Source organism: Parastagonospora nodorum, assembly GCF_000146915.1.
Source record: "Parastagonospora nodorum SN15 chromosome Unknown scaffold_10, whole genome shotgun sequence".
Classification (NCBI taxonomy): domain Eukaryota; kingdom Fungi; phylum Ascomycota; class Dothideomycetes; order Pleosporales; family Phaeosphaeriaceae; genus Parastagonospora; species Parastagonospora nodorum.
Genome location: NW_001884558.1, coordinates 258078 through 281118, shown reverse-complemented (window position 1 = coordinate 281118; position 23041 = coordinate 258078). Strand labels below are relative to the sequence as shown.

General features: G+C 54.6%; 7 protein-coding genes across 7 annotated transcripts; 4 read left to right on the top strand and 3 right to left on the bottom strand.

The window, feature by feature from the left end:
• Nucleotides 1–175: 175 nt before the first annotated feature.
• SNOG_06799 (hypothetical protein) lies at nt 176–2818 on the top strand (the record flags this gene model as incomplete). The annotated part of the gene is made up of 2 exons (XM_001797109.1): nt 176–1955; nt 2043–2818. The coding sequence occupies 2 exons, from the start codon at nt 176–178 to the stop codon at nt 2816–2818; spliced, it is 2556 nt and encodes an 851-aa protein (XP_001797161.1).
• A 1389-nt stretch (nt 2819–4207) lies between these two features.
• Nucleotides 4208–6283, top strand: SNOG_06798 (hypothetical protein; the record flags this gene model as incomplete). Its single annotated transcript, XM_001797108.1, has 3 exons — nt 4208–4452; nt 4774–5653; nt 5705–6283. The coding sequence occupies 3 exons, from the start codon at nt 4208–4210 to the stop codon at nt 6281–6283; spliced, it is 1704 nt and encodes a 567-aa protein (XP_001797160.1).
• A 1960-nt stretch (nt 6284–8243) lies between these two features.
• On the top strand, nt 8244–15886 carry SNOG_06797 (hypothetical protein; the record flags this gene model as incomplete). The annotated part of the gene is made up of 4 exons (XM_001797107.1): nt 8244–8311; nt 8711–9209; nt 9246–11401; nt 11425–15886. 4 exons carry the CDS (start codon nt 8244–8246, stop codon nt 15884–15886), a joined length of 7185 nt encoding a protein of 2394 aa, XP_001797159.1.
• Nucleotides 15887–16550: 664 nt separating this feature from the next.
• SNOG_06796 (hypothetical protein) lies at nt 16551–17335 on the bottom strand (the record flags this gene model as incomplete). Its single annotated transcript, XM_001797106.1, has 2 exons — nt 16551–17012; nt 17069–17335. 2 exons carry the CDS (start codon nt 17333–17335, stop codon nt 16551–16553), a joined length of 729 nt encoding a protein of 242 aa, XP_001797158.1.
• Nucleotides 17336–18146: 811 nt separating this feature from the next.
• Nucleotides 18147–18881, bottom strand: SNOG_06795 (hypothetical protein). The gene is made up of 2 exons (XM_001797105.1): nt 18668–18881; nt 18147–18618 (listed from the first exon to the last, which is right to left on the bottom strand). Exons 1-2 carry the CDS (start codon nt 18804–18806, stop codon nt 18284–18286), a joined length of 474 nt encoding a protein of 157 aa, XP_001797157.1. The 5' UTR covers nt 18807–18881; the 3' UTR covers nt 18147–18283.
• A 1833-nt stretch (nt 18882–20714) lies between these two features.
• Nucleotides 20715–21929, top strand: SNOG_06794 (hypothetical protein; the record flags this gene model as incomplete). The annotated part of the gene is made up of 3 exons (XM_001797104.1): nt 20715–20732; nt 20783–20904; nt 21131–21929. 3 exons carry the CDS (start codon nt 20715–20717, stop codon nt 21927–21929), a joined length of 939 nt encoding a protein of 312 aa, XP_001797156.1.
• A 17-nt stretch (nt 21930–21946) lies between these two features.
• SNOG_06793 (hypothetical protein) lies at nt 21947–22654 on the bottom strand. The gene is made up of 3 exons (XM_001797103.1): nt 22618–22654; nt 22401–22567; nt 21947–22340 (listed from the first exon to the last, which is right to left on the bottom strand). The coding sequence occupies exons 1-3, from the start codon at nt 22645–22647 to the stop codon at nt 22178–22180; spliced, it is 360 nt and encodes a 119-aa protein (XP_001797155.1). The 5' UTR covers nt 22648–22654; the 3' UTR covers nt 21947–22177.
• Nucleotides 22655–23041: the final 387 nt, after the last annotated feature.

Sequence of the window (23041 nt, the reverse complement as noted above, 5' to 3'; positions counted from 1 at the left end):
CGCGGGTCGGTCGATCCCTGCAATGACGCATTAGCGCGGAGTTGTGCACGAGCCTACGCGTTTTGCTCAACGCGTCGACTCCAGCAGGAGATGTCTAACAAGAACGCACCCCGCCGAATACTCAAACCCGCCATGAGCATATCCGATGTCCACGTACGCATTGCAGACGAAAACAATGCTTCACTCCGTATCTAGCAACCCTATCAAACTTCTCGGAGTAACCACCAAACGCGACGAAGCGAAGCCACAGCTGCCATCGAAGCGCAAGAGGGATGCCATATGTGGCCTGGGAACCTTCACCAAACCCTTCGAAATCAAGCCGTACACCGGATCTTCCTCCGATAAGCCCGCCAGCTTCAAGCCTGTCCGCATAATCGGACGCTCACAGCTGCCTCTGACATTCCTCGATACGACGGCCGATGAGAGTTTCGCCGCCAACTCGCTCTTCTCCGCCCACATCGACGTGTTGGAGAGTGAATATGGATCAGAAAAGGACGCCCCCAAGGTCCTCATAGCACGTTACGACACGAAGAGGACCTTGTATGCTATAGAGCGTGTACAAACACGAGTATACAGCATATGTCGACTTGCGAGTTGGCTGAAAGAGAAGGACGTGTCTGAGCTATGGGATCCTTCGGGTCTGCAGAGTTACCCCGTATTACCTCGACCTGAGCAAAGCACACCCAACACTGGAGAGTGGTGGCAGCATGCGGCAGCGGAGGCCCCGTCTGCAGAGCGGCCTGTAAAGAGAGCAAGGATGACCATGATGCGTAAGACACAGGCTCCACAACCAGAGAAGGAGAAGATCTCGCAACGGTTCGATAGCCCGGCAGACCATGAGCACATTCTGTCGGACTCAATCCCGGCCGATGTTCCAGAAGTGCAGTTCGCAGCACCGTCCCCTCAGGAGCAACTCGAGTCAATCGTACAACAGTACTTGGATGCAATCTATATGTCCAAGACTTCGCTGGCATACTTCTCGAAGGGACCTATCGCCCGGATTCGTACCGCTTTCACATCACCCGACGAGGGTGCGCCTCCTACGCACGAACTGGTGACCTTTTTGAGGTCGATGCTTCTGACTCCAAAGGCGAGTGAAAAGAAATACTATGAGAAATTGCCTGCAGTCATCAGAGCACTCCCGCCTGGAAGCTTCTCAGACGATGAGCCTACCGTGGCGGCTAGCAAGCCCAAGAAGACCAAGAAGAAGCTGAAGCTCAGTCGAGAAGGCGTATACCCACATGAGGAGGCTATGATTAAGAAGTGGTGGCACTCAAACATGCCTACCGGCGAAGAGACGATTGATCAGCGTATCAAGAGACGAATAGGCGAATTGCGAGTTCGCGAGACATTGGCGCAGTTGACACTCATGCTCGAAGTCATTGCGCTCGAAGCTCTCTCAACGTACAAACCGCCACCCGAGGACGACCTTCCTGTGGACGAAACCCAAGCCCTGGAAGACTCTCAGGCGAAACCGAAGAAGCGTAAAAGGAAGCTTGACGATATAGGCCTGCAGCTGGACTTGTTGCTCGACAGGCTGTGCATCTGGCACGCCACGGAAGAAGCAGGCATCCTCGACTTCGACGCGAAAATCACCCAGCAATATGATGATGCGGAAGGACTCGGTAGAGGCGGTGCAAGTGACCGCCTACGCGATTTCTGCATCGAAGTTATCATTCCCTTCTACATGAATCGCCTTCCCGAGCAGGCGCTTATGATCAATAAGAAGTTGGGTGGGCCAGCGCACACCTCTCCACCAAAGCGAAAGGCAATGAAGCCTCCGACCACATCACGTGCGTCTGGGGAACCGAAAGAGCCGGACTTGAAGAAGTCTAGGCGGTCATTAGCCAGAGTAGCGACAGAAACCATGCGCAGGTCAACGTCTCGCGCCACGCCATCCTTGAGTCGATCCGCCACTGATTCTGCTCTCATCAAGGGCGTTAAGCGCGAAGGAAGTGAGGCACCGCTATCAACCATTCCGTTCCAGCGCAGTCCTTCTAGAGATACTCGGCGATCGATGTCGCAGTACCGGCATCTCGTAGGGCGTGAGCTCGATCTCACAACACCTTCGGCAGCCGTCACCGCGAAGTTGAAACAGAAACAGCGCGTAGAAGAGGAGCTGAAGGACGCTATAACAGCTCTGAAGAAGCCCAACCGGGGGCTAGCTGCCGGCGGCTACGTAGAAGAAGTCGAGCGCCGCAGCCTCGGTCCATTCAGCAGATCTAGAAAGCAGTTGAATCCTGTTCGAAAGGTGGTGAAGGAAGTCCAGGTGTCTGCGACTCCAAGAATCGGCCGCAGAACAAAAGACATGGTGGGCCAGACACCAGGTTATCACCATCGCATCAGCAACCCATTTGCTCGAACCTCCACATCTGCGGCGCCTCCATCAAGCGACTTCTTTAACCCGTCGTCCGGTTCTCGCCAGCAACCCATGGTTCCCGGAACGGTGCACCGTAGCGCCACGGCCCGAAACCTAGCGCTCCACAATGTAGCCGAGACACCGTCAAAGGCGCCGACCATGAAGGTCTTCGAGTCAGGGGCAGCTCGGAGAACGATCTTCGCAACACCTTCCAAGTCACACGTGGCTCCAGCAAACAGATCGGCAGAGCATGTTTTTGAATCACCAGTCAAGGCAGTCGGAAGCTCGCCTCCTACTTCCGCTAATTTTCGGCACACGACGGTCGCTGCAACACCCATTAAGTCTTTTAGCACACCTGTCAGTGAGGCCCAACCAGCCGTAACTTTGAAGCCGGTCCAGGACGAAGAGCGCTCTATATATGCCTCGTTGGGCTGGGACGACGACGAGGACTTTGTATAGTTTTGTTTACATTCTTATTGCATAGCGAGCGCGTTGGAATCTGCATTTGCACGGCGCATCAGGGCGGCGCATATGCATCAGCAATCAGAGTTGGTAATAAATGCCGAACTACGCATATTTGCATGTAGGGACATGGATAGGGCTGTAGAACAGCCACAGGCAGTCCTGTATCAAAGCCTCAGAGTGTGATCATTTCAATGCATGAACGTCCCCTCATATCGTGCCGTGTGTTGCGTCAGCCATCGAGCATATTCCATGCCACTATTATGTCTGAATTATAGCATGCAACAAGCAAGGCGACCCGCGTCCATGTCGTTGTCGCCGTGCACGCGTGCCTGGCGCAAGCAGTGATCTCAGTGCCATGTCTTAGCTCAGCTGGCTAGTAGGCGGCCGGGCCCCCGTATGCGCAAATAATGAAACACTTCAGCTTCATTCTCAAAGATTGGTGGGAGCCGTGCGACGTCAAGGCCGGTCTACGAGCATTTCTGGATCAGGAGTTCTTCGGTTGTTACACGCATACGCATGCATTGCCTCAAACCATAAGGTTCAGGCACACGCGCGACAGGGATGCTCAGGACCCATTTCCGAAGCCCTTGCAGCAGGCGAATTGCACGCGAGATGCAGCTGAAGACTCGTCGAATAACGTTGGCCGGACCGTGCAAAGTGCCAGCCAATTTACCGGGGCGGATCCATCTTCGGGGCATTTAGCGTCCCCTTTCAAGCCATCACACGGTCGCCGTTGGCCAGTGCCCGAACCGTCCAGAAATCTTAACCAACCTGAACATGTCGAAGCTCGAAAGGCGCGGGCGTGGCCGATGTCTCTCGTTCTTTGAATCCAGTCACTCTCTCCGAAACAATCTACGACTGGGAAACCCGTGATACAGGTGCTGCTTTCTTCTTGCGACTCCCCTGGATATGCCCTCTTGGCCCCGCAGGCTAGCATAGCTTACCAAGGACACAACCATGGCCGTGGCAGCAGCAGCCCGTCCCGCGCAAAATGGCCAGTCAGGACCGCGGTCTCCCACCCTCAGCGACGCGGGCATGATACTTCCTGAAGGACATGCACGCGCTGTATCTCTCGAACTGCTTAAGGAACGGCCCCCATCTCCACCAGTCTTGTATACACACACCAACTCGAGTCACGTCAAATTAGCGTTGGCACCACAGCGCCGCCGTCGTACATCGCAACAATCCCAATCGCCAGCGCTGTCGTCGCAGTCGTCCCGCTCGACGCTGCGGAACATGGGCGACTCTAATACGCCTGCTAGACGCGCGCCTTCCCGTGATAACCTTTTGGCCTCATCTCCCACCATTCAAAATGGCTTGAGCAGCCCTTCGCCGAAGGATTGGACACCCCAGGACCAGCGCAGGGCAAGCGTTGCATCGAGCATGCTGAGCGAGGACTTTGAGAATTGGCCGGGGTTCGACAGCCACGACGCCTTTGATGACAGTGGCTTGGGCTTGGAGGAGCAGGAGAAGCGCGACCATTTCCCCGGCGACGAGAAGCACGGCGACGACATGGACGGCGACAGATGGCTCGGCCAACACAGCTCTGGGAGCGACGAGAGCGACGACCCATATTCGTCTGCAGCCCTGAGCAGACGCGCCGAAATCATTCTGGCCAATGCAAAGAAGCGACTCAATGTAAGCGAAACCTTAACTTGAACTATTGGATGGTGCTGACTGTTCCAGGTCATGGAAGGAAACCTCCGAGGTGCTCGAGAGTCGCTCGTAGTATCTCCAACCTTCTCGCGAAGCTCCTCTGACTTGTCGCACCACGTCAATACTACACGCGAGCGAGACCGCAGATTATATGCCGGACTTGGCCCGATCCCACCACGTGTGTCCTCTTTCCGATCGTCTACTCTTACGCAATCGAGCCCGAACCATTCACGTGGTCTGAGCGAGACATCCGTCCCGCTGCCCTTCTCCTCGCCCTCATATCTGACGCGCAGCGCATCGAACAAGCGAGCTTCGAGCGCGTTTGGTCATAACAGCGGTCCATGGTCGCCTGAAGGTTTTGGCCAGGGGCGCTTCCCGATCAAGGAATCGCGTAGCTTTGAAGTAATGCGCAATCCACGTGATGTGCCAGTTCGCGCTGAGCCGCAGTATCCTGTTCGAACTACATCGCGAAACTCGAGATCCCCGCCTCTTCTGGAAACACTGCAAGAAGACGACGATGACGAGGAGAAGAGAGTACACCGATCAGCCTCAGCAGCAAGCGGACTGCGCGACCAGATGAACGACCTGAAAGGCCGAATCTCAAGCCTGAAGCTGAGGGCACAAGAAGACCAATTGCGGCGACGAAGTATGCAAAGCCTCCGCTCGAGTCCCTTCACGAATGCGCAAGAGTGGTACTCTGGTTCGGATACATACAATGCTGGAGGAGCACCTGTCTCAGCAAATGCGGGACTGGGCATTCAAACAGAATCTCTGACGCGCCAGGCCTTGTTCGAAGAGGGTCAACGCAGGTCACACACTCCGGAGACTACGTTGTCTCAAAGAGAAGGAGAGAAGATGGTCAATCACGAGACCGAGGGGCACAGCGGCCAGGGCAACGGACACTCAGGGTCGTCTTACTACAACGATGCAGACGACTTCGATGATCTGGAGTCGTACGACGACGAGAAGGACTTTGACGAAGCACAACAAGGAGAGTTCGAGTCGATAGACGAGGAAGATCTTGAGCCCAGCGGTGAGAGCGTTTACGAGGATGCAGTCTACGAGATGGCTGCCACAGAGCGCCACGAAGACCGCGTGGATGCGTTCGATTACGAGCACTTCTTTCTCCACAGCGCCATGGGCACGTACAGTATCGAAGGCCGTCGTTCCAGCGTAGGGTCCCAAAGTTCGACAGAAACTACAAGACCGGTCACCGCCGTCCAGGTCCAGGAAGATGATGAAACCAGTGATGCCGAGAAGCGGCTGTCTCTTCATGGCCGCTCGCAAAGCTCAGACTCGATTTCGACAGTCGCATCCTTTGCCACGGCCGCGGAGAATCAGTCCGACGATGAAGAGGAGAACGAACAGATGGACCAATTCTCCGAGCAGATTCTCGCACAGCAGCAACCCAGGGCATCATCACGACCAGCTACCTCCAACAGCCACATGTCGCTTCGTTCCGACTCTGCCATCAACATGCGCCGTAGTCCTGGCTTCTCCCCGCCGCAAACGTCAATCGCCCGAGGATCTGCTTCGCCAGCTGACCTCGCAAGCGGCCTTCAAGTGTCCAAGATCTTCTCCATCCTTACCGAATCGACTTCTCCCGGCCGCGAGGAGCCACGCCTCGCACTGAGCGAGGAGGAGAAGCAGCTCATTTATAGCCTCGCATCGAGCTTCCAGCAAGTCTGCTCGAACCTGCAGCACACGTACAGCGAGCAATACGACCGCAAAGCGTGGCGGCGTCGTCTTGACGACGCAAGAAGAGCACTTGATGGAGAGACCGAGGACGATGATTCATTCTAAAGCGTTTCCAAACTATTGCTCTTGATTTTCTTGCATTTCGAAAGTTTCACACACTTAAATGGTAATGTCTAAACGGCTGTAGCGTTCAGCGCGTTTTTCCTTCAGCATGCCGTCTGTATACGGCCATATATGCTTATGTTAATACTTCTTCTTATGCCCTTACAGATACTCACAAACTTGGTCTCTCTTTTCGCTTCGGCGAATCTGTTTCCTTTGTACACGCGACTTGCCTGGGATGGGATCTTCATGAATATAGAATCTGGCTGCTTATTTTGATACCCGGTGGTGTTGTTGATCCCGGTTTTGGTGGATGTAGGGTTGCACATATGTTTTACTTTCAGACAGGACGCCAATGCGTCTCGAATGGAATGATAGTAGCCTCATATTTACTGCTTATGTTGGGACTGATCAAATGTGGTATGCGTTGTGAATGTGAAGTACTGCAACACCACGCATCTCCGGCTCCTAGACTCAATTGACAAACTGACAGCAGCCCTATCTCACAGCTAAGATTGGGCCTTAACGTTCCCGAGATGCATCGATCTAGACACGAACTAGAAGCACGAGGCAAGGTGAAGTCGCAAGAGTGGAGTCGTTCGCAACATGCTACCCCTCCTCGGGCACTGCAAGGCGACTCTACATGTGGTTGACAAGCTGTCAGCGACCCCACTACAGCGTCATCCGCTTGTATTGCTACGGCGCAGAATCTGAACTGGTGTGCGTTGTCCATGTACCAAAGGAAGACGTGCATTAGACGTGCCGCCCCATCTCCGGCGATGGGGTAGCTCGCGCCACGATTGGCCTATTAGGACTGGCGGTGTAGACATGAAGCCCACCCCAACACCCACACTCGGTTTAGGACGTGTGGAGTTTACGAGTTGAGACATATGATATGTGCGTGGCTGGAGGTGTTGGCTGGCAGGGCTAGGCAAAAGACGAAGTGGGCGCCGGGAGAGCTATGCTTCTCTTCATCTCGAGGCGCTGTTTCTCCCACCACACGCGCCGCAGCTTGCTACGCTCGCGCATGCAAGTGACCAAACCTACCTAACCTAAAATTTTCCTCTTTTCCTCGCTCGGCCCGCACTATTGTCCTTGCCCTGCATCTTGCTTGTTGTTGACAGCTTGCCAAACATTGCCGTCCGGACTTCATTCGTACCCTGCACAGTTCCCGCCTTACTCACCCCCCCAGACTGCGCCGGGTATATTTTGCCCCTCGACCGCCTGGCTTTCCCCTCAATTTTGGACTCTGGCCCGAGCGGCAGTGTGACGAGCGTGGATGAAACGATTTGGGGACTGGAAGAGGCTAGAGGAGGAAGGCAATCAGACGCCGATAACGTTTCCGCGACGCCAATCGACGTTGGGGAGCCCTGGAGAGGCTTGTGACCACTGATCCTCGCAGATTTGGCTGCACGCACCTGCACATCTGACTTGCCTGTCCTGCGAGATCCAGGGCGCCAATCTGTGAAGACGTCGGAGAAAAAGAACAAAGTGCATTATTTGGTGTAACCTGATCTGCGCTGCCATACTACTCCTTCCACCCTCGTGTACCACGACGCTTCGCTTTTCGACGAGCCCTGCAGCAGAGACAACACTGCACGTCACGCCGCGCTACACGCCATTTGCCCTCCTGTCTTGTTGCTCCCGCTCTGCAATCGCCGCGCCTGCCCTGCGGTCTCGCACGCGCGCTCATGTGCCGTCCGACGCCGTGCTCCTTCTGTTTGCGCGTCTCAAGAGACCCGCACAATGTCCTCCGCCAGCTCTCGCCACGCCGCGCCATCGGCGAGACGAAGGACCCGGCCGCCCTCGAGGACTGCATCGGCTGAACAGCGCTGGAGCAGGAAAGAGCTGGAATCGCAGTATACGAGCGCCTGGGAGGCAAGTGGATATATTTCGGGGAGTGTGACGGCATGGGAGTCCGACAACGACGAGCCCGTGGCCAACATGCTGGACGACGTTATCCATGCGCTGGATCGGCTGGGACGTCGCAGCATCGGAGAGAAGAAAGCGGACAGAGGAAGCGCATTCTCGGTATGACGACACTTCTTTGTTCTGGTGGTTCCCGACATTTTGGTCGCAACGTTTCCCGCGCCGCTGCCAAACTTCAGAACCCAAGACCGTTTATGGCAGTATTCAGCATGATTTGGTATCTAACACTACGCAGCAACTCCACCTCGCGAACCGGCTGCCCGCAGTCCGCCCTCCGCCGTCTAATCCGTCTCCGGACCTGTGGAATGAGGCTTCCCGGAGTTTTGGGTCCCCACCACCTTCCTACGATGATTCCGTCGCAGACTTACCGCCAGACTACACGCGTACCGATGCGCTAGCCTTTGTACAATCGCCCGAGTACACGCCTTTTTCGTCACTAAATGCGTCTATATGCTCCAACGTCCCTAATTGCCTGCGGCTCAGCCGCGACACATCACCTAGTTCATCTCTATTTTTCGACGAGAAGTCGCTGTACGTGGACATCGACTTTGGCTTCAGTGAAGAAGGAGTCAGATCGCATGCGAAAAAGAAGAAAGCTGCAGCTAAGAAAAACAATATTTCGAATGCGCTCGATGATGGCGATAAGAACGAGGGCGCGGCTGGAGGTGGAGACGGTGGCGGAGGCGATGCTCCCGCAGATGGTGCGGGCGGCGATGGTGGCGACGACAAGAAAGGAGGAAAGAAGAGCAAGAAAGAGGAGGAGGAGGAAGAGGAGCGCGCCAAGAAAGAGGAGGAAGAGCGGATAGCCAAGGAGGAGGAGGAAGCACGACTAGCAAAAGAGGCGGAAGAAGAGGCCGAGCGCAAGAAGAAGGAAGAGGAAGAAGCCGCTGCTGCTGCGGCGGAACCAGCCGCTAATAATGACGACTGGGGAAGCTTTGCAGCGACAACAACGGGGAAGAAGAAGAAGGGCAAAAAGGGGAAGGTTTGTAATCTCGCATACGTAATGACACCATTGAGGGCGCTAACCATACCGTAGGCGGAGCCGACACCACCACCTCCTCCGCCAGCCCCAGCAGAGCCAGCGACTTCATTCGACGATATCAAACTGGACGATGTCAACCTAGATGACGGTGCGCCAAAGATCGACATGAATTTCGGCGACTCCAAGGATAAGTCGGGATCTGGACTCGGCGGGTTGGATAACTGGTCTTCTGGATGGGGTGAATCGACCAAGTCAGCTGGTGGCTGGGGATTTGGCGACTCCAAAGGCGGGGACGGTGGAGGTGACAACCCTTGGGATTCTGCGGATAAGAAAAAGAAGGACTCTTCGGGCTTCGACTTCGATTTCGATGCGTTCAAGGGCGGTTCGCAGGCGGCACCACCACCAGAGGACGATGGCTGGGGAGGCATCACTACGACGAAATCGAAAAAGAAGGGTAAGAAGGGAGCACTGATCGAGGAACCCGTTCCGGAGCCAGTGGCAGAACCAGAGCCTTCACCACCTGAACCTGAGAAGAAGGACGAGGATGACCCGTGGGCTTTCTCCTTTGGCGCTTCGTCAAAGGACAAGAAGAAAAAGAAGAAAGGCGCCGTCGAAGAAGCACCACCTCCTCCACCAGATCCCGAACCGCCCGCGGAACCTGAACCAGTCCCGGAACCAGAGCCTGTGAAGGAGGACGACCCGTGGGGATTTGCATCGACGTCAACGAAGAAGAAGAAAAAGAAGGGCAAAGAAGAGCCCAAGGTCGAGGAACCCCCTCCAGAGCCGGAAGTCATACCTGAACCTGAACCTGAGCCTGAGCCTGAACCTGAACCTGAACCTGAACCCGAGCCGGCCAAAGAAGAGCCGGCGGTCGACCCGTTTGCTGGACTCAGCAAGTCGCAAAAGAAGAAGCTCCAGGACAAGATGAAGAAAGAGGCCAAAGAGGCGGCAGCGAAAGCGGAAGAAGATGCTGCAGCCAAGGCAGAAGAAGACGCCAAGCGGAAAGAGGAAGAGGATGCTGCAGCTGAGCTTGCGGCGCAAGAGGCGGAGGCGGAGGCAGAACGTCTACGTTTAGAGGAGGAAGAGGCCGAAAAGAAGAGACTCGAGGAAGAGGCTGCTGCTGCCGCTGTCGCCGCCGCCGAGGTTGCACCTACGACTAGCAAGAAGAAGAAAAAGAAGAAGGGCGCCGTTGAGGAGGACCCTGCACCTCCGCCCCCGCCTCCCCCAGAACCTGAGCCGGTAGTCGAGCCTGAACCTAGTCCTCCTACGGAAGAGAAACCTGTAGAAGATTGGGGTGATTGGGGTGCAGCCGCTGCTCCAGTGAAGAAGAAGAAAGGTAAGAAGGGCGCAGCCGCTGTCGTTCCAGATCCGCCCAAGGAAGAAGAGCCCATCGTCGAACCCGAACCCGAACCCGAAGCGGTACCTGAACCTGAGCCTGCGAAAGAGGATGCAGCAGAAGAAGGCGGTGATTGGGGATTCAGTTCGATATGGGGCGGCGGCAAGAAGAAGAAGAAGGGTAAAGGCGCCGAACTTGAACCGCCGCCACCGCCGCCAGAACCGTTACAAATCGAAGCTGCTGCTCAAGAACCCGATGCCGTCGAAGAGCCGAAAGCGGAGGACGAAGACGAATGGGGCATGCCATCATGGGGTAACAAGAAGAAGGATCCGAAGAAGGGCGCTCCAGTCGAAGTCATCGAAGACACTACGACACCTGTTCAGAAGCCTGACGAAGACGACCCATGGGGAAGCGCTGCATTCAACATCGGGAAGAAAAGCAAAAAGAGCAAGAAAGGCCTCATTGCAGACTTGGCATCGCCGCCTCCTGAGGCAGAGCCAGAAGCCCCACCCCCCAAAGAGATCGAAGCGCCGCCAGAGGAGGCTCCCAACGATGATGACCTGTGGATTCCTCGAGGGCTTGCACCTGTTACGAAGAAGAAGAAAAAGAAGGGTGAAGTCATAGAGGAGCCGCTCACCAAGACAACAAGTAAAGAATCTGCGCCGAAAAATGACATGGTAGAAGACCTCATTTCTCTTGACGATCCTCCCCCAGTGGAAGAGAAGAAGGAAAAGAAAGAGTCCAAGTTCGGAAGCGTCTTTGGTGTGTCTTTGAAGTCTGCCAAGAAGGAAAAGACGGTCGAGAAGCCTCCTAAGGCAGAAACACCGACTGAGAAGAGGGTCCGTGAAAGGCGCGAGAGGAAAGAACGCGAGGAGCAAGAAAAGAAGGAGGCTGCAGAGAAAGGCAGAAGAGGAGCGTCTTGCACGAGAAGCCGAAGAGGCTGCTGCCGCTGAACAGGCCCAAGATCGAGGCCGAGGCAGCAGAAGCAGAAGCAGAAGCAGCTCGCATCGCCGAGGAAGAAGCAGAAACAGCTCGTCTCGCGGCAGAGGAAGAGGAGCGGAAGAAGAAAGAGGAGGAAGAGGCGTCAAAGAGCACGGGATGGGCGGCCAGCATCTGGGGCTCTTCAAAGAAAAAGGAGAGCACCAAGGATCGCAAAGCTCGTGAGAAGAGGGAGAAGGAAGAACAGGAGGAGAAGGAGCGCCTCGCACAGGAAGAGGCTGATAGGATTGCAGCTGAAGAGGCTGCGGAAGCTGCGCGAATTGCGGAAGAAGAGGCCGAGGCAGCACGCGTTGCGGAAGAAGAAGCTGAGGCCGCGCGGATCGCTGAAGAAGCCGAAGCAGCTCGCATCGCAGCAGAAGAGGCTGAGGCCGAGGCCGCTAGACTCGCCGCAGAAGAAGAAGAGCGCAAGAGGAAAGAGAAGGAGGAAGAAGAGGCTGCATCAAAGAGCTCTGGATGGGGTCTTTTCGGTCTCACCAAGAAGAAGGAGACCTCGAAGCAAAAGCGCGAGCGTGAAGCCAAGGAGAAGAAGGCACGCGAGGAGGAAGAGAAACGCGCTCAAGAGGCGAAGGAAGCTGAAGAGGCTGAGGCGGAAGCTGCGCGAATTGCAGAAGAAGAGGCTGAGGCAACACGGATTGCGGAGGAAGAAGCTGAGGCCGCGCGCATCGCGGAAGAAGAGGCCGAGGCAGCTCGCATTGCAGCAGAGGCAGAAGCCGCAGCGGCAGCACCCGTTTCGTCAAAAGAGAAGAAAAAGAAGAAGAAAAGGGGTGTTGTTGTCGAAGAAGAACCTCCGCCTCCGCCACCCGAACCCGCGAACGACGATCCCGACGCGGCCCTGTTCGACTTGGTCAAAGATATACCCGAAGATGAGCTGTTAGCAGAGCTCGGCGAAGAGCTCAGGAGTGAACCCAAGGATGAAACACCGTTCGGCAGTTGGGGAGACAGCATCAAGAAGGATATCAAGAAGACAGAGCCCAAGAAGGAGGAGTCAGGCGGCAACGGGTGGGGAAGTGCTTGGGGCATCTCGCTGCGCAAGACGAAGAAAGTCGAGCCTGAGGTCGTTGAAGAAGAGCCCGTCGCTGAACCAGAACCTGAACCAGAACCAGAACCTGAAGAGGTTCCAGAAGAGGTTCCGGAAGAGGTTCCGGAAGAGGTGCCCGAAGTCCCAGAGCCTCCTGTCGAAGAACTCCCCATTCGCGTCAAGGGATCTAAGAAGTCAAAGTCAAGCAAGAGAGACAAACACAAGGAGCCAGAGCCCGAACCGATCGTCGAAGAACCTGCCCCAGAACCTGAGCCATCTCCGGATGATATCGTTGAGATTATCGATGAGGCACCGAAGAAGAAGTCCTCCAAGAAAGACAAGGAGTCGTCCAAGAAGGACAAAAAGTCTAAGAGGCATAAGGTTCTTGAAGACGCTCCTCCACTCGAGATCCCCCCGCCCGATCCGGAGCCTGATGAGTCTATCGCGAGGCGATCGCCTGTACCAGGCGGATTCCCCGACGAAGATGCGGATTTGATCAACTTGGAGGAGGCCGAACCCGAATTTGTCGACGCATCACCTGATCCAGAACCGGAAGCTGAACCGGAAGCTGAACCGGAAGCTGAACCTGAACCTGCACCGGAGCCTGTTCTGACTGAGAAGGAAATTAGGAAGCTCAAGAAATCCAAGAAGAGCAGTAAGAGGACAGACTACTTTGAAGACGCCCCACCTCCGCCTCCGCCTGAGCCTGAGCCTGTCATGACGGAGAAGGAACTCAGAAAGCTCAAGAAGTCTAAGAAGAGTAGCAGACACAAGACAGAGCCCATTATCGAAGAAGCTCCGCCGCCTCCACCTGAGCCTGAAGCAGATCCTGAACCCGAACCCGAAGCAGAGCCTGAAGCAGAGGCAGAGCCTGAAGCGGAAGCAGAAGCAGAGGCAGAGGGAGAACCTGAAGCTGAAGCAGAACCAGAAGTGGTACCGGAACCGGAACCAGAACCAGAACCAGAGCCAGTTCTGACTGAGAAAGAAAGGCGGAGGCTCAAAAAGTCTAAGAAGAGCAGTAGACACAGGGAAGAGCCCATTGTCGAAGAGGCTCCACCTCCACCTCCGCCGCCTCCAGCGCCTGAGTCAGATGCTGAGTTTGTAGATGCTTCAGGAGAGCGCGACTTGATGGACTTCGATGAGCCTGCACCAGAGGACGCCGATGAAGACGCCGCACGACCTCCAACGCCCCCTCCTGAGCCTGTGCCGGTCCCCAAATCCATCTCACCAAAGAAAGAGCGCGCCAAGGTCAATCGCGGCGGCGGATCAGGGTCATGGGGTTTCTGGGGCGGTGGTGCACCAGCGAAGAAGTCTGGCACTCGCACCAAGTCGGGTGACGAGTCTGCCAGCGCTGTGACTGGTCCCAACCCAGGCATGGTTCGCACAAAGTCGGTACGCACTACGTCTACCAGGGACAAGGACGTCATCTCAAGATCGTCTGGTTCTGACAAGATGTCGAAAAACCCGTCCCGCGCAAAGTCGGTTCGCACTGCGTCTGGCTTTGGACTATTTGGGGTTGCGCCCCCACCTTCTCGGTCCAAATCGCATAGAACCTCCGCTACACCCAAAGCGCACTCGCGCCGGCCTTCTGTTGACCAGGACGCAGCCATGATGTCTCCACCGCACACCGACACAGAGAGGAAGGCCTCTTCGAAAGCCGCCAGGGTCATGGGCATGAAATCAGCGTCGCGCAGGACAAGCACCAGGGAGAAGGGCAAGAGTCGAGGTAAGATCCCCTCGTTCGGCCAGGCCAGCCCGCGATTGGCTGGTGCTGGCGTGAGCAATATCAGCGTGCTAACCCATTGCGCAGCCGTTCCAGACCCGTATCCCATCGACGATGACCTGGATCTGCTCGACGATGAGTCTCCTGCACCAACGTCACGACCTGAACCATCGCGCCGAAAATCAAAGCGCGACTCGGTGCAGCCGGCAGAACCCTTGACGGCACCGCCAAGCGCCGACGATCCGGTTGTTATCGAACGCATGGAAGTGGATCCTGCCCCAGCTGAGGCTGAACGTCCCCGCCACCGCGAACGAGAGCGAGAACGAGAACGCCCTCGCCGCGAACGTGGCAACTCCGACGCAATGGCTACCCTCGCTGGTGTCGCAGGCACTGCTGCTGCTGTGAGCGGCTTCAAGAATATGTTTGGTCTCGGTCGCAAGAAGGGTGCTGCACCCGAAGACGACCGTCGCGCCCGGCGCAACGCTTACGAGACCGAGGACGACCGCAGACGTCGCAAGCAGTCTACCACCCGCGGTGGCATGACTGAAGATGAAGCAAAGCGATTGCGACATGAGCGCCGTAGCGTGCGCAAGTCCACGCGCGTACCCGATGGTGAGCCAGAGCCGATGATGACTGGCGCCAATGGCAGTGGGGAGGTCGATGCTGAGCGCGAAGCCCGCCGAGCAGCGCGCCGGGCCAGACATGAGCAGGAGAAGGAGTCTCGACGAGCTGAGCTTGAGGAAGTTGAGGCCAAGGCTGAGCGCCGCCGCGAAAAGACGCGCGATACCGAGGCAGACACACTCGCAGAGAAGAAGGCCCGGCAGAGGGCTGAGCTCGAGCGTCGCAACAAGCTGGCCGAAGAGGAACTGCGTCGCATGGCAGAAAAGGAAGAGAAGCGCAAGTCGCGCCGACCCGCCGAGGACGGCACTCGCGAACATCGCTCTTCGCGCCGCAAAGACAAGGAGCCGCGCGAGACATCTCGACCTCACAACGAACGCCGTCGCTCTCATCTCGACGACGATGCCGAACGTCGCCGCCGCCACGAGGAGCGCCGCGCCGCCCGCCGCAACTCGGAATACCCAGCCCAGCCCAACGGCGAGCCCATCAACGACTACTTCGACGAGCGCAATGGCGCGCACCGCCCCTCAACCACCAAGCGCAACTCGCGCCGCACGGCCGACGAAGAGCAAAACATGCCCTACATCAACAAAGGTCCCGACAAGACCTCCTCGTGGGTCCAATCCCTCACCGAAGAACCCCCTCTCCCGCCACCCATTTCCGAAACGGTGCTCGACCCCGTCCCCGGCGCCCTCGACGAGGAAGACACGCCCTCCCAAGACGACGAGATCCGCATGCGCATCCAGGGCCGCAATCGCGGCAAGCGCGGCGACAAGGAGCGCAAGGACGACAAAGACAGGAAGCATTCGCGCCGTAAGAGCCATTACGAGGGCACGGTCGAAGACGCTGGCGCCGGCGCTGAGAGGAAGAAGGAGCGCCGCAAGACTTATGCGAATCCGCCGTATGAAGAGGTGCCCGTGCGTACATGGGATGGAAGACCGGCGGTCGATGGGAATGGCGGGCAGGGGAAGAGGGGAAGTTGGTTTAAGAAGATTTTTTAGATCTGAGTGAACGGCGTGAAGTTTTTTGGGGGGGAATTATTTTGACGACATGATTTGGAGGAAACGATGGATACGAACAACTTTTGGGAATTTTTTTTTGGCCTTTCTCTTGCATGCATTGCATTGCGCGGCGTTTCTTGTTTTCTTCCTTCAGCCGCTTGTTTTTTTGGATACCAGCACACATTCTCCTCAGTCTTTAAGCATTTAGTATCGGATCTTGTAATACGGGGTCTGTGTATGAAAGTGTGTTGTTCAAAGAGAGTGGATGGATGGATGGGATTTGGTTCATTGCCGCTTGTCTCTTTCGCGAGCGTATACGTAGTTATGAGAGAGATACCCTTCTTTATGAACAATGTTGCGACGAACAACTTTGTCCCCTGGTGCCCAGTGAATTGTGATTCGTTGTGGTTATCAACTGATACGGCACTGCTGGAGTATGACTGGATGGGACAGCTGCTTCGTGTCGTGTACGCTTGCTGTTGGACAGTTCCGCTGACCCCGCACATCAGCCTGCTTCCAGCACGACACGTTCATGCAAGCAAACCCAAGGAGTGATATAAACGTGATGAATTGCTGACGACTGGTATACTCTCAACGCCGTGCCTATGCTTAGCCCCCACTGCGGCATGTTCTGATCGTGGTATCTCATGTTCCAATAGCCTGTTTATACTTGTACAACAGCGCCCTCGACGCCCTCTTCGACCATGTCCTCGTCCTCCTCGTCTTCTTCCAGATCTTCGTCCTCGTCTTCAAATCCAGTCTCCATCTTCACTGCCCTCAGTCGGTCTTTCATGGCGTCTCGCTGCTCGCTCTGCCATCTTGCTAGCGCTGCTGCTGCGTGTACTTTGAATCCAAAGACTCTGGGCTCGAACCGTCTCTGCGACTTGGGCGGCAGCATCGCTGGGTATACCTGAAACAGGATGTTGTGAAACGAGGTGCCAAAGTACGCGCCATCGATTATAGCATGTCGTGACGACTTTGGGTTGTAGAGATCTTCGCAGCGCGCGCAGTAGAGTTTGACGGGTGACGAGTTGGGGACATCAGATTGACCCATGGGGAGGAGCGGTTGTGATTCGCACATGACGCGGGGGCATTTGCCAAAGTCTGATTTCTTGAACTTCTCGAGCTGGTGCAGGTCATGTTAGTATTGTCTACGGCTCGGAGCATCGAGGCAAGACGTACCATCTTTGCTAGACCCCTAGTAGTAACAATGTATCTCGCATGTACCAGGCCATACAGATGCCGCGCCGACTTTTCTATCGCTTCCCGCATCTCATCGTCGCAATCGAAGTCGAAGACATCCGTCACGAGGTCAAGCGCGTATTGGTAGTACTGGACCTCCGTGTTGAGCCCCGTCAGGTTGAACCGATCGGTGAGGTATTCTTCGTCAATCTCGCAGAAGTACTCATTCCCTCGCGAAGATATGAACTGGTCTCGAATTAGCTGCATCCTTGAAGCTTGTGGTCACGCCCATGTACAGGCGACAGGCAGTGCTCGTAGTCGGGAGGCCAATGCTCAGCCATGAGAATCGTCGCGGGCATCCACGGTATGACGAGATACCGCTGTTTTGGGCTAGCTAGGTCATGATCGCGGCATAAAACAGAAGCAATGTATCCCTCGAATGCACAACTCTTGCTGCCCAAGCGTCAGAGCCGCGCACGTGTAGCGGCTGGGCCAGACATACCATGCAACGAAGACATTGCCATAGTATGGATGCGAGATGACGGCCATGGTAGAAGCCCAGCGACAGCGAGTGGCGCTCTAGTGTATACGTAGGTACGAAAGTGAAGTACCTACCCAATCCCTCCAGTAGCTCGTGTAGTCGCTGTCCGTCTCGCTATTGAAGTCGTCCATGTCGCGCCTGCTCTACGTAGAGCTTTACCGGTGTATGTACAGCGTTGTGGTCGGGGCAAAGAGAGCAGCTACGTTGCTGATCGCGGAATCGTGTCAGGGTGCTGCGGGACGCGACAGTGGAGTGAATTGCGCGCGGAAGGTGGGCTGCAGCGTCCTAGGATCCATGCATGCGCGGGGTCGCGGCTGCAGGTTTATCCGGGCCAAAGTCACTAGCGTGTCTTTCAATCCATGGGTGACCCTTGGAAGTCGTCGACTACGAAATGCTGACAGGATGTCCACTGTAACATTGAGAGCTATAAATTTCATTGGGCTCGGACCGTCTGGTCTACGACTTTGTCTCTCTTAAAAGCTGACGGAGTGGCCAGCTGCACTTTGCTAAAGCCTTGAACATCGAAAACATATCCGTATCTGCTACGCAATGTATTTGTATATTTTGCATTACTTTGGAAGGTTACAAATCACAAAACATCGTCCCATGAGCCTCAATGTATTGAATACAAGAACCGACCAAATCGTCTCTCGGAATCCATACCCAGTGGCAACCTATTGACCGACGTTGGTACTAGCACACCAATAATCTGCCTTGCAGTTTGTTTCGCGCAGACCAAGGAGGCCTTCTCTGAACCTGAATGTCGATGATCCATCCACAAAACATACGAAGGATTCAGTGCCTAGGGTCGCAGTGCCAGCTATCTGACTCTTCGGTAGACTTTCAGCGCCAGCCGCAATGCTGCTCGTAAACCTCCCACCATCCAAGGTAGTTCTTCTTGAGACACCTTCCCATTTCCGTGCGGGCTCAGACACTACGCCAATGTCCTTGGGCGATGTGCGAGAGCTGGCGGGACCGTCGTAGTATACCGCGGCGGAGGCCGTGTCAGCTGCGGGGGTTAGCTTTCGGCTTGGAACGTTTGGTAGAATGACACATACTGTCGAGGAGACTACGAGAGGTGCAGCTCGAGAGATAGACATTCTTTTTGGACCCGGCTGCAGCTGCTGGTGCCCCATCTTGGGGTCGGGCTAGGACAGATACCACCAGTGACAGGAGGACTGAAGTCGAGACGAGCATGCTGAAAATTGTTCAAAGGCTGCCAACTGTGGTTTGGCTGATGTTAGCTGATGAATTCGATGCGCTACACTTTCGTCAATGTAAGGGCAGGGTTGTGCTTTTTCTACCCAGATCTCTGACCTCCTGAGCTACTGCACTGATGAGATGAGGGGCCTAATACCGAAGCCATCTCATCAACATTGATGAGATATGTACTCTTTCTGCGGTTCCTGCTGATTGGCATCGGAGTTCGACCGGTTGTCCGGGTATATTGAGGGAACGTATATGAAGATTACTTGCGTTCGCGCGTACGGTTATTCCGCCTGCATGGTAAGACCCTGGCGCGTACTTGCACATCTCAATTTCGGTAATCTAAATAACCCACATCAAGGTAGGTGTTCATTGATTTTCGTATTCAGATGTCTTGGTATGTAGATGACACGCTTTTGTAGACGAGAGAATCGGTAGTTCGCGCTCCAGATAGTTGTTGAGAGATTGCTCGAGAACGGCTCACAAAGCAGAGATCCCCGGGGACGTCAAATTATCACTGGTGGTTAACTATTCGTGATGCATGGTCAGAAAATTGCTCTTAGCTAGCCTTACTTCCATTTCCATCCATCTCTTGCCTCGCGTTCTTTCGATAGTCAGCATGTTTGCCTAATCCATGCAGCAATGCTTCGTCCCACCGTGGCATGGACAGCTTTCGCCCGCACTACCGCCATCCCTCTGACAGAACCATGTCCTAGATTTGAAAGTGCTCCCTAGTCTCTTTCTGCGAGTGCATGCACCATACCCAGCCCAGGTGTGGAACTTTAGCATTTGTGGTCTGATACTAAGATACGTCCAAGATCAATCTCCGTCACTCAGCAGAGGAACCAGTCCGTGGAGATTGTACCAGTGTTTTGCAAGAGACGGCACTCCAAAGCTTTCAGAGCGAAGGGTGAGATCAACCATCGTTCGAACAACATATATTCTCACATTCGGAGTAAATTGACTTCGGCTGACGGGAACATGTTGTTGTTGTTCGAAACGGATCAGTATATAACAGAGCCGGGCCTCGTATGTGATAGCAAGACCCTCTCCGCCTGTTCTTGTAGCTGATGACACACAGTACGTGTATGAAAGAGCAGTGTGTCTGTCCGTAAATAAAATCGTGGGCGAGAAAGGATTGCATGGCGAAAAATACTACATTGCTTGGCTTTGTCTGGGCGAAGTAAAGCCGAGCGGTGACAAGATGTACATGAAAGCTCGCAGTGTCAAGAGTCAGGGCATATCACAAACGAGATGGAAAAAGAAGGAGCGAGCTTAAGCCGTCTTTCTGCTTTGCTCGGAATCGCTTAGCGCTTCCCCAGATGACGCTAAACATCAGCGGGTGAGCCGAGGCCGGGTTTCATCGGCACAACACAACACAGGCGGAACCATAACGACGGGCACATTACTTGATCATGTTCCTCTTGCAAGCAAAAATCGTCCAAAAGTACAATCCACCATGAAATCTTTCGCGCGCAGAGAAGCCTCCAGGCTGCTATCCCAAAGCAACGTCACCAAAACACACACGCCTGTATCGCGTCGAGCAAACATATGTATACAAGGGCAACGACGAGCGTTCCATGGCTCGCAAAGACTGCTGGTGGTCAAGCCATACTTACTGGCGGACATTGGAGAAGGTAAATACTTTCAAGAATCGCATGGATGATACAGGAAGCTAATGCTGTAGTCAGGTATCACTGAATGTCAAGTTATCCAATGGTTTGTGAAGCCCGGCGCCCGCGTCGAACAATTTGACCCGATATGCGAAGTACAGTCCGACAAGGCATCTGTGGAGGTATACAGGCAATGATCTCATAGAAATGGCATGTACTAAGCCATAACCAGATCACATCGCGATTTGATGGTGTAATCAAGAAGCTGTACTACGAGCCAGATGATATGGCCAAGGTTGGAAAGGTAAGGAATTCTGTTTTCACCACAAATCGAACAAGAACTGACTTTGACAGCCTCTTGTAGACATCGACATCCAAAGCGAGATCTCCGCAGCCGACGAAGCACTCCTCAACGGCGCATCGGAGAAGGAAGCGAAGCAGGACGCTGCTCAGCAAACAAGCCCACAAGAGCAGGCGTTAGAAGTAGAAAGAAACGATACAAAGGCCTCGATAGGTGATACACCACTGCCAGAACAAACATCGCCTCTGCCTCCCAATCCAACAAAGGACGATTCGAAACCAGAGCGTATACTTGGAAAGCATGCTTCTCTTGCGACACCTGCTGTACGGCACATGGTCAAGGAACATAAGCTGAAGATCGAAGACATAGAAGGCACAGGAAAGGAAGGCCGCGTGCTGAAGGAAGATGTACAACGGCATGCTGACAGCAGCGAAGCAGACAGTTGGCGCGACATTATCGGCTGCAACACCTGTTCCTCAACCACTCATGGAAGACCGCGTCCAGCCTTTGACACCAAACCAGTCCGGCATGTTCAAGCAGATGACAAAGTCCCTCTCAATACCACACTTCCTCTACACAGACTCTGTAGACTTCAGCAATCTCACCTCCATGCGGAAGAAGTATAATGCTGGTCGCGAGAAGACCGACCGGATAACACCACTGCCAGTCATCATCAAGGCTATCTCCCTCACCTTCCAACAATTCCCGCTACTCAATTCGCATCTGGACACCACCTCCAACCCCAACAAACCCCAGATCGTGCTCAAAGGAAGCCACAACATTGGTGTTGCAGTGGATTCCCCCTCTGGCCTTCTTGTCCCTGTCATCAAAAACGTCCAGAACCATAGCATCGCCTCACTGGCTCAGGAAATCACACGCCTGGCTAACTTGGCACGCAATGGCAAACTTTCCTCTGCCGACCTGACAGGCGCGACCTTCACAGTCAGTAATATCGGCAGCATAGGCGGTACAGCCGTGGCGCCAGTCATTGTGGGACCTCAAGTTGGTATTGTAGGTATTGGCAAAGCTAGGCTTGTGCCTGCATTTGACGAGAATGGCGAGCTGGTAAAGAAAGAGGAGTGTGTGTTTAGCTGGAGTGCGGATCATAGAGTTGTTGATGGAGCGTACGTCGCGAGAGCGGCCGAGGAGGTTAGGAAATGTGTTGAGGGTGTGGAGGGCATGTTGATGAGGATGAAGTGATTCGCGTATAGAGTGTTGTAGCAAGCAAAGACTAAAAGCCTTCAATGTGCATTTTCACACACGTACATATTCTATGCTGCTTTTGTTTGTAATGTTTGGCGTATTCCTACGTATCATGCCGTCTGGTAGAGCCCGCTATCTTCACCAGGAGTCCACATGATATACCCAGGGAAAGCCTTTCTAGCTTCTCCCAGTATCAGTTTCACATTTCGTTGTTCCTGCTGTTGCCGCTTTCCAAACCCCACCGCTCAGCTCGCCCCCTTCAACACCTGCTCCAAGCTATTCTTGCTATTTGTATACGTCTTCTCCAAATAATCCTCCTTCTTCTCCAGATTGGCCATCTCCTTCGTCAATGCCTCACTCTCCGCCTTGAGCCTGTTCTGCACATCTGGAATCGGCGTGCACACAAACCTGCTCATCTCATCAATCACGATATCTTGGTGGGGTGCAGGTGTCACGGGTCCTTCTTACATTTTCCCAACGCCCTCATACACCTTTGTATCAGACGGTAGTGACGATACTTCGGATGCAGTTAATTGCAGCATGCGGCCTTCTCGCGTGCGCGCGACTTTTTGCTGGCGCACGATGACGAGTTGTTGTTCGGCGAATGCTTTCTTTTGAGAGATTTCTTGGAAGACCTGTGGGGATTAAATTTCAACTCCCAAGCTGAGAAAGGGACAGTGTATACCTTCTGCAAGGCCTCGTTATTCATCGACATCTTGAGTTGTGAGTTTCGGGGGATGTTGGAGCGTCTGGTTCAAGGCGGCGGCGGCGTGAATTGCAGGGTCCATCAAGCTTTCTCGGTTCTGCGGGCGCGTGACGTGTGATTGGCTGCTTTCTTTTGCGACAGGAATGACAATCGCAGTTGACTTTGCGTTGGCACTTCACATTTTCTACGTGTTTGGCGACTTCAATCACTTTACTCGATATTTGGCATTCTTCGGGTGTTTGTTTTACTCATTCTTCTCCCCACAGCCTATCGTTCAAGCATGACGTACTAATCCTCGCTCACGGTTCACTCATCAGTCTGGGATCCGAAACGTGCCGGGCTAAGGGTACACGCCAATTCTTTTGCACTTCTGGGCCTGCGTCTGTCTTACACTACGTCGGAA

Bases quoted from the DNA above. Each gene is read 5' to 3' on its own strand.
- SNOG_06795 (XM_001797105.1), bottom strand. From the start codon at position 18,806: ATGCTCGTCTCGACTTCAGTCCTCCTGTCACTGGTGGTATCTGTCCTA. The intron at 18,619-18,667 runs GTATGTGTCATT...TAACCCCCGCAG, and splicing joins CTCTCGTAGTCTCCTCGACA to CTGACACGGCCTCCGCCGCG.
- SNOG_06793 (XM_001797103.1), bottom strand. From the start codon at position 22,647: ATGTCGATGAATAACGAGGCCTTGCAGAAG. The intron at 22,568-22,617 runs GTATACACTGTC...TAATCCCCACAG, and splicing joins ATAACGAGGCCTTGCAGAAG to GTCTTCCAAGAAATCTCTCA. The intron at 22,341-22,400 runs GTAAGAAGGACC...TGAGATGAGCAG, and splicing joins TATGAGGGCGTTGGGAAAAT to GTTTGTGTGCACGCCGATTC.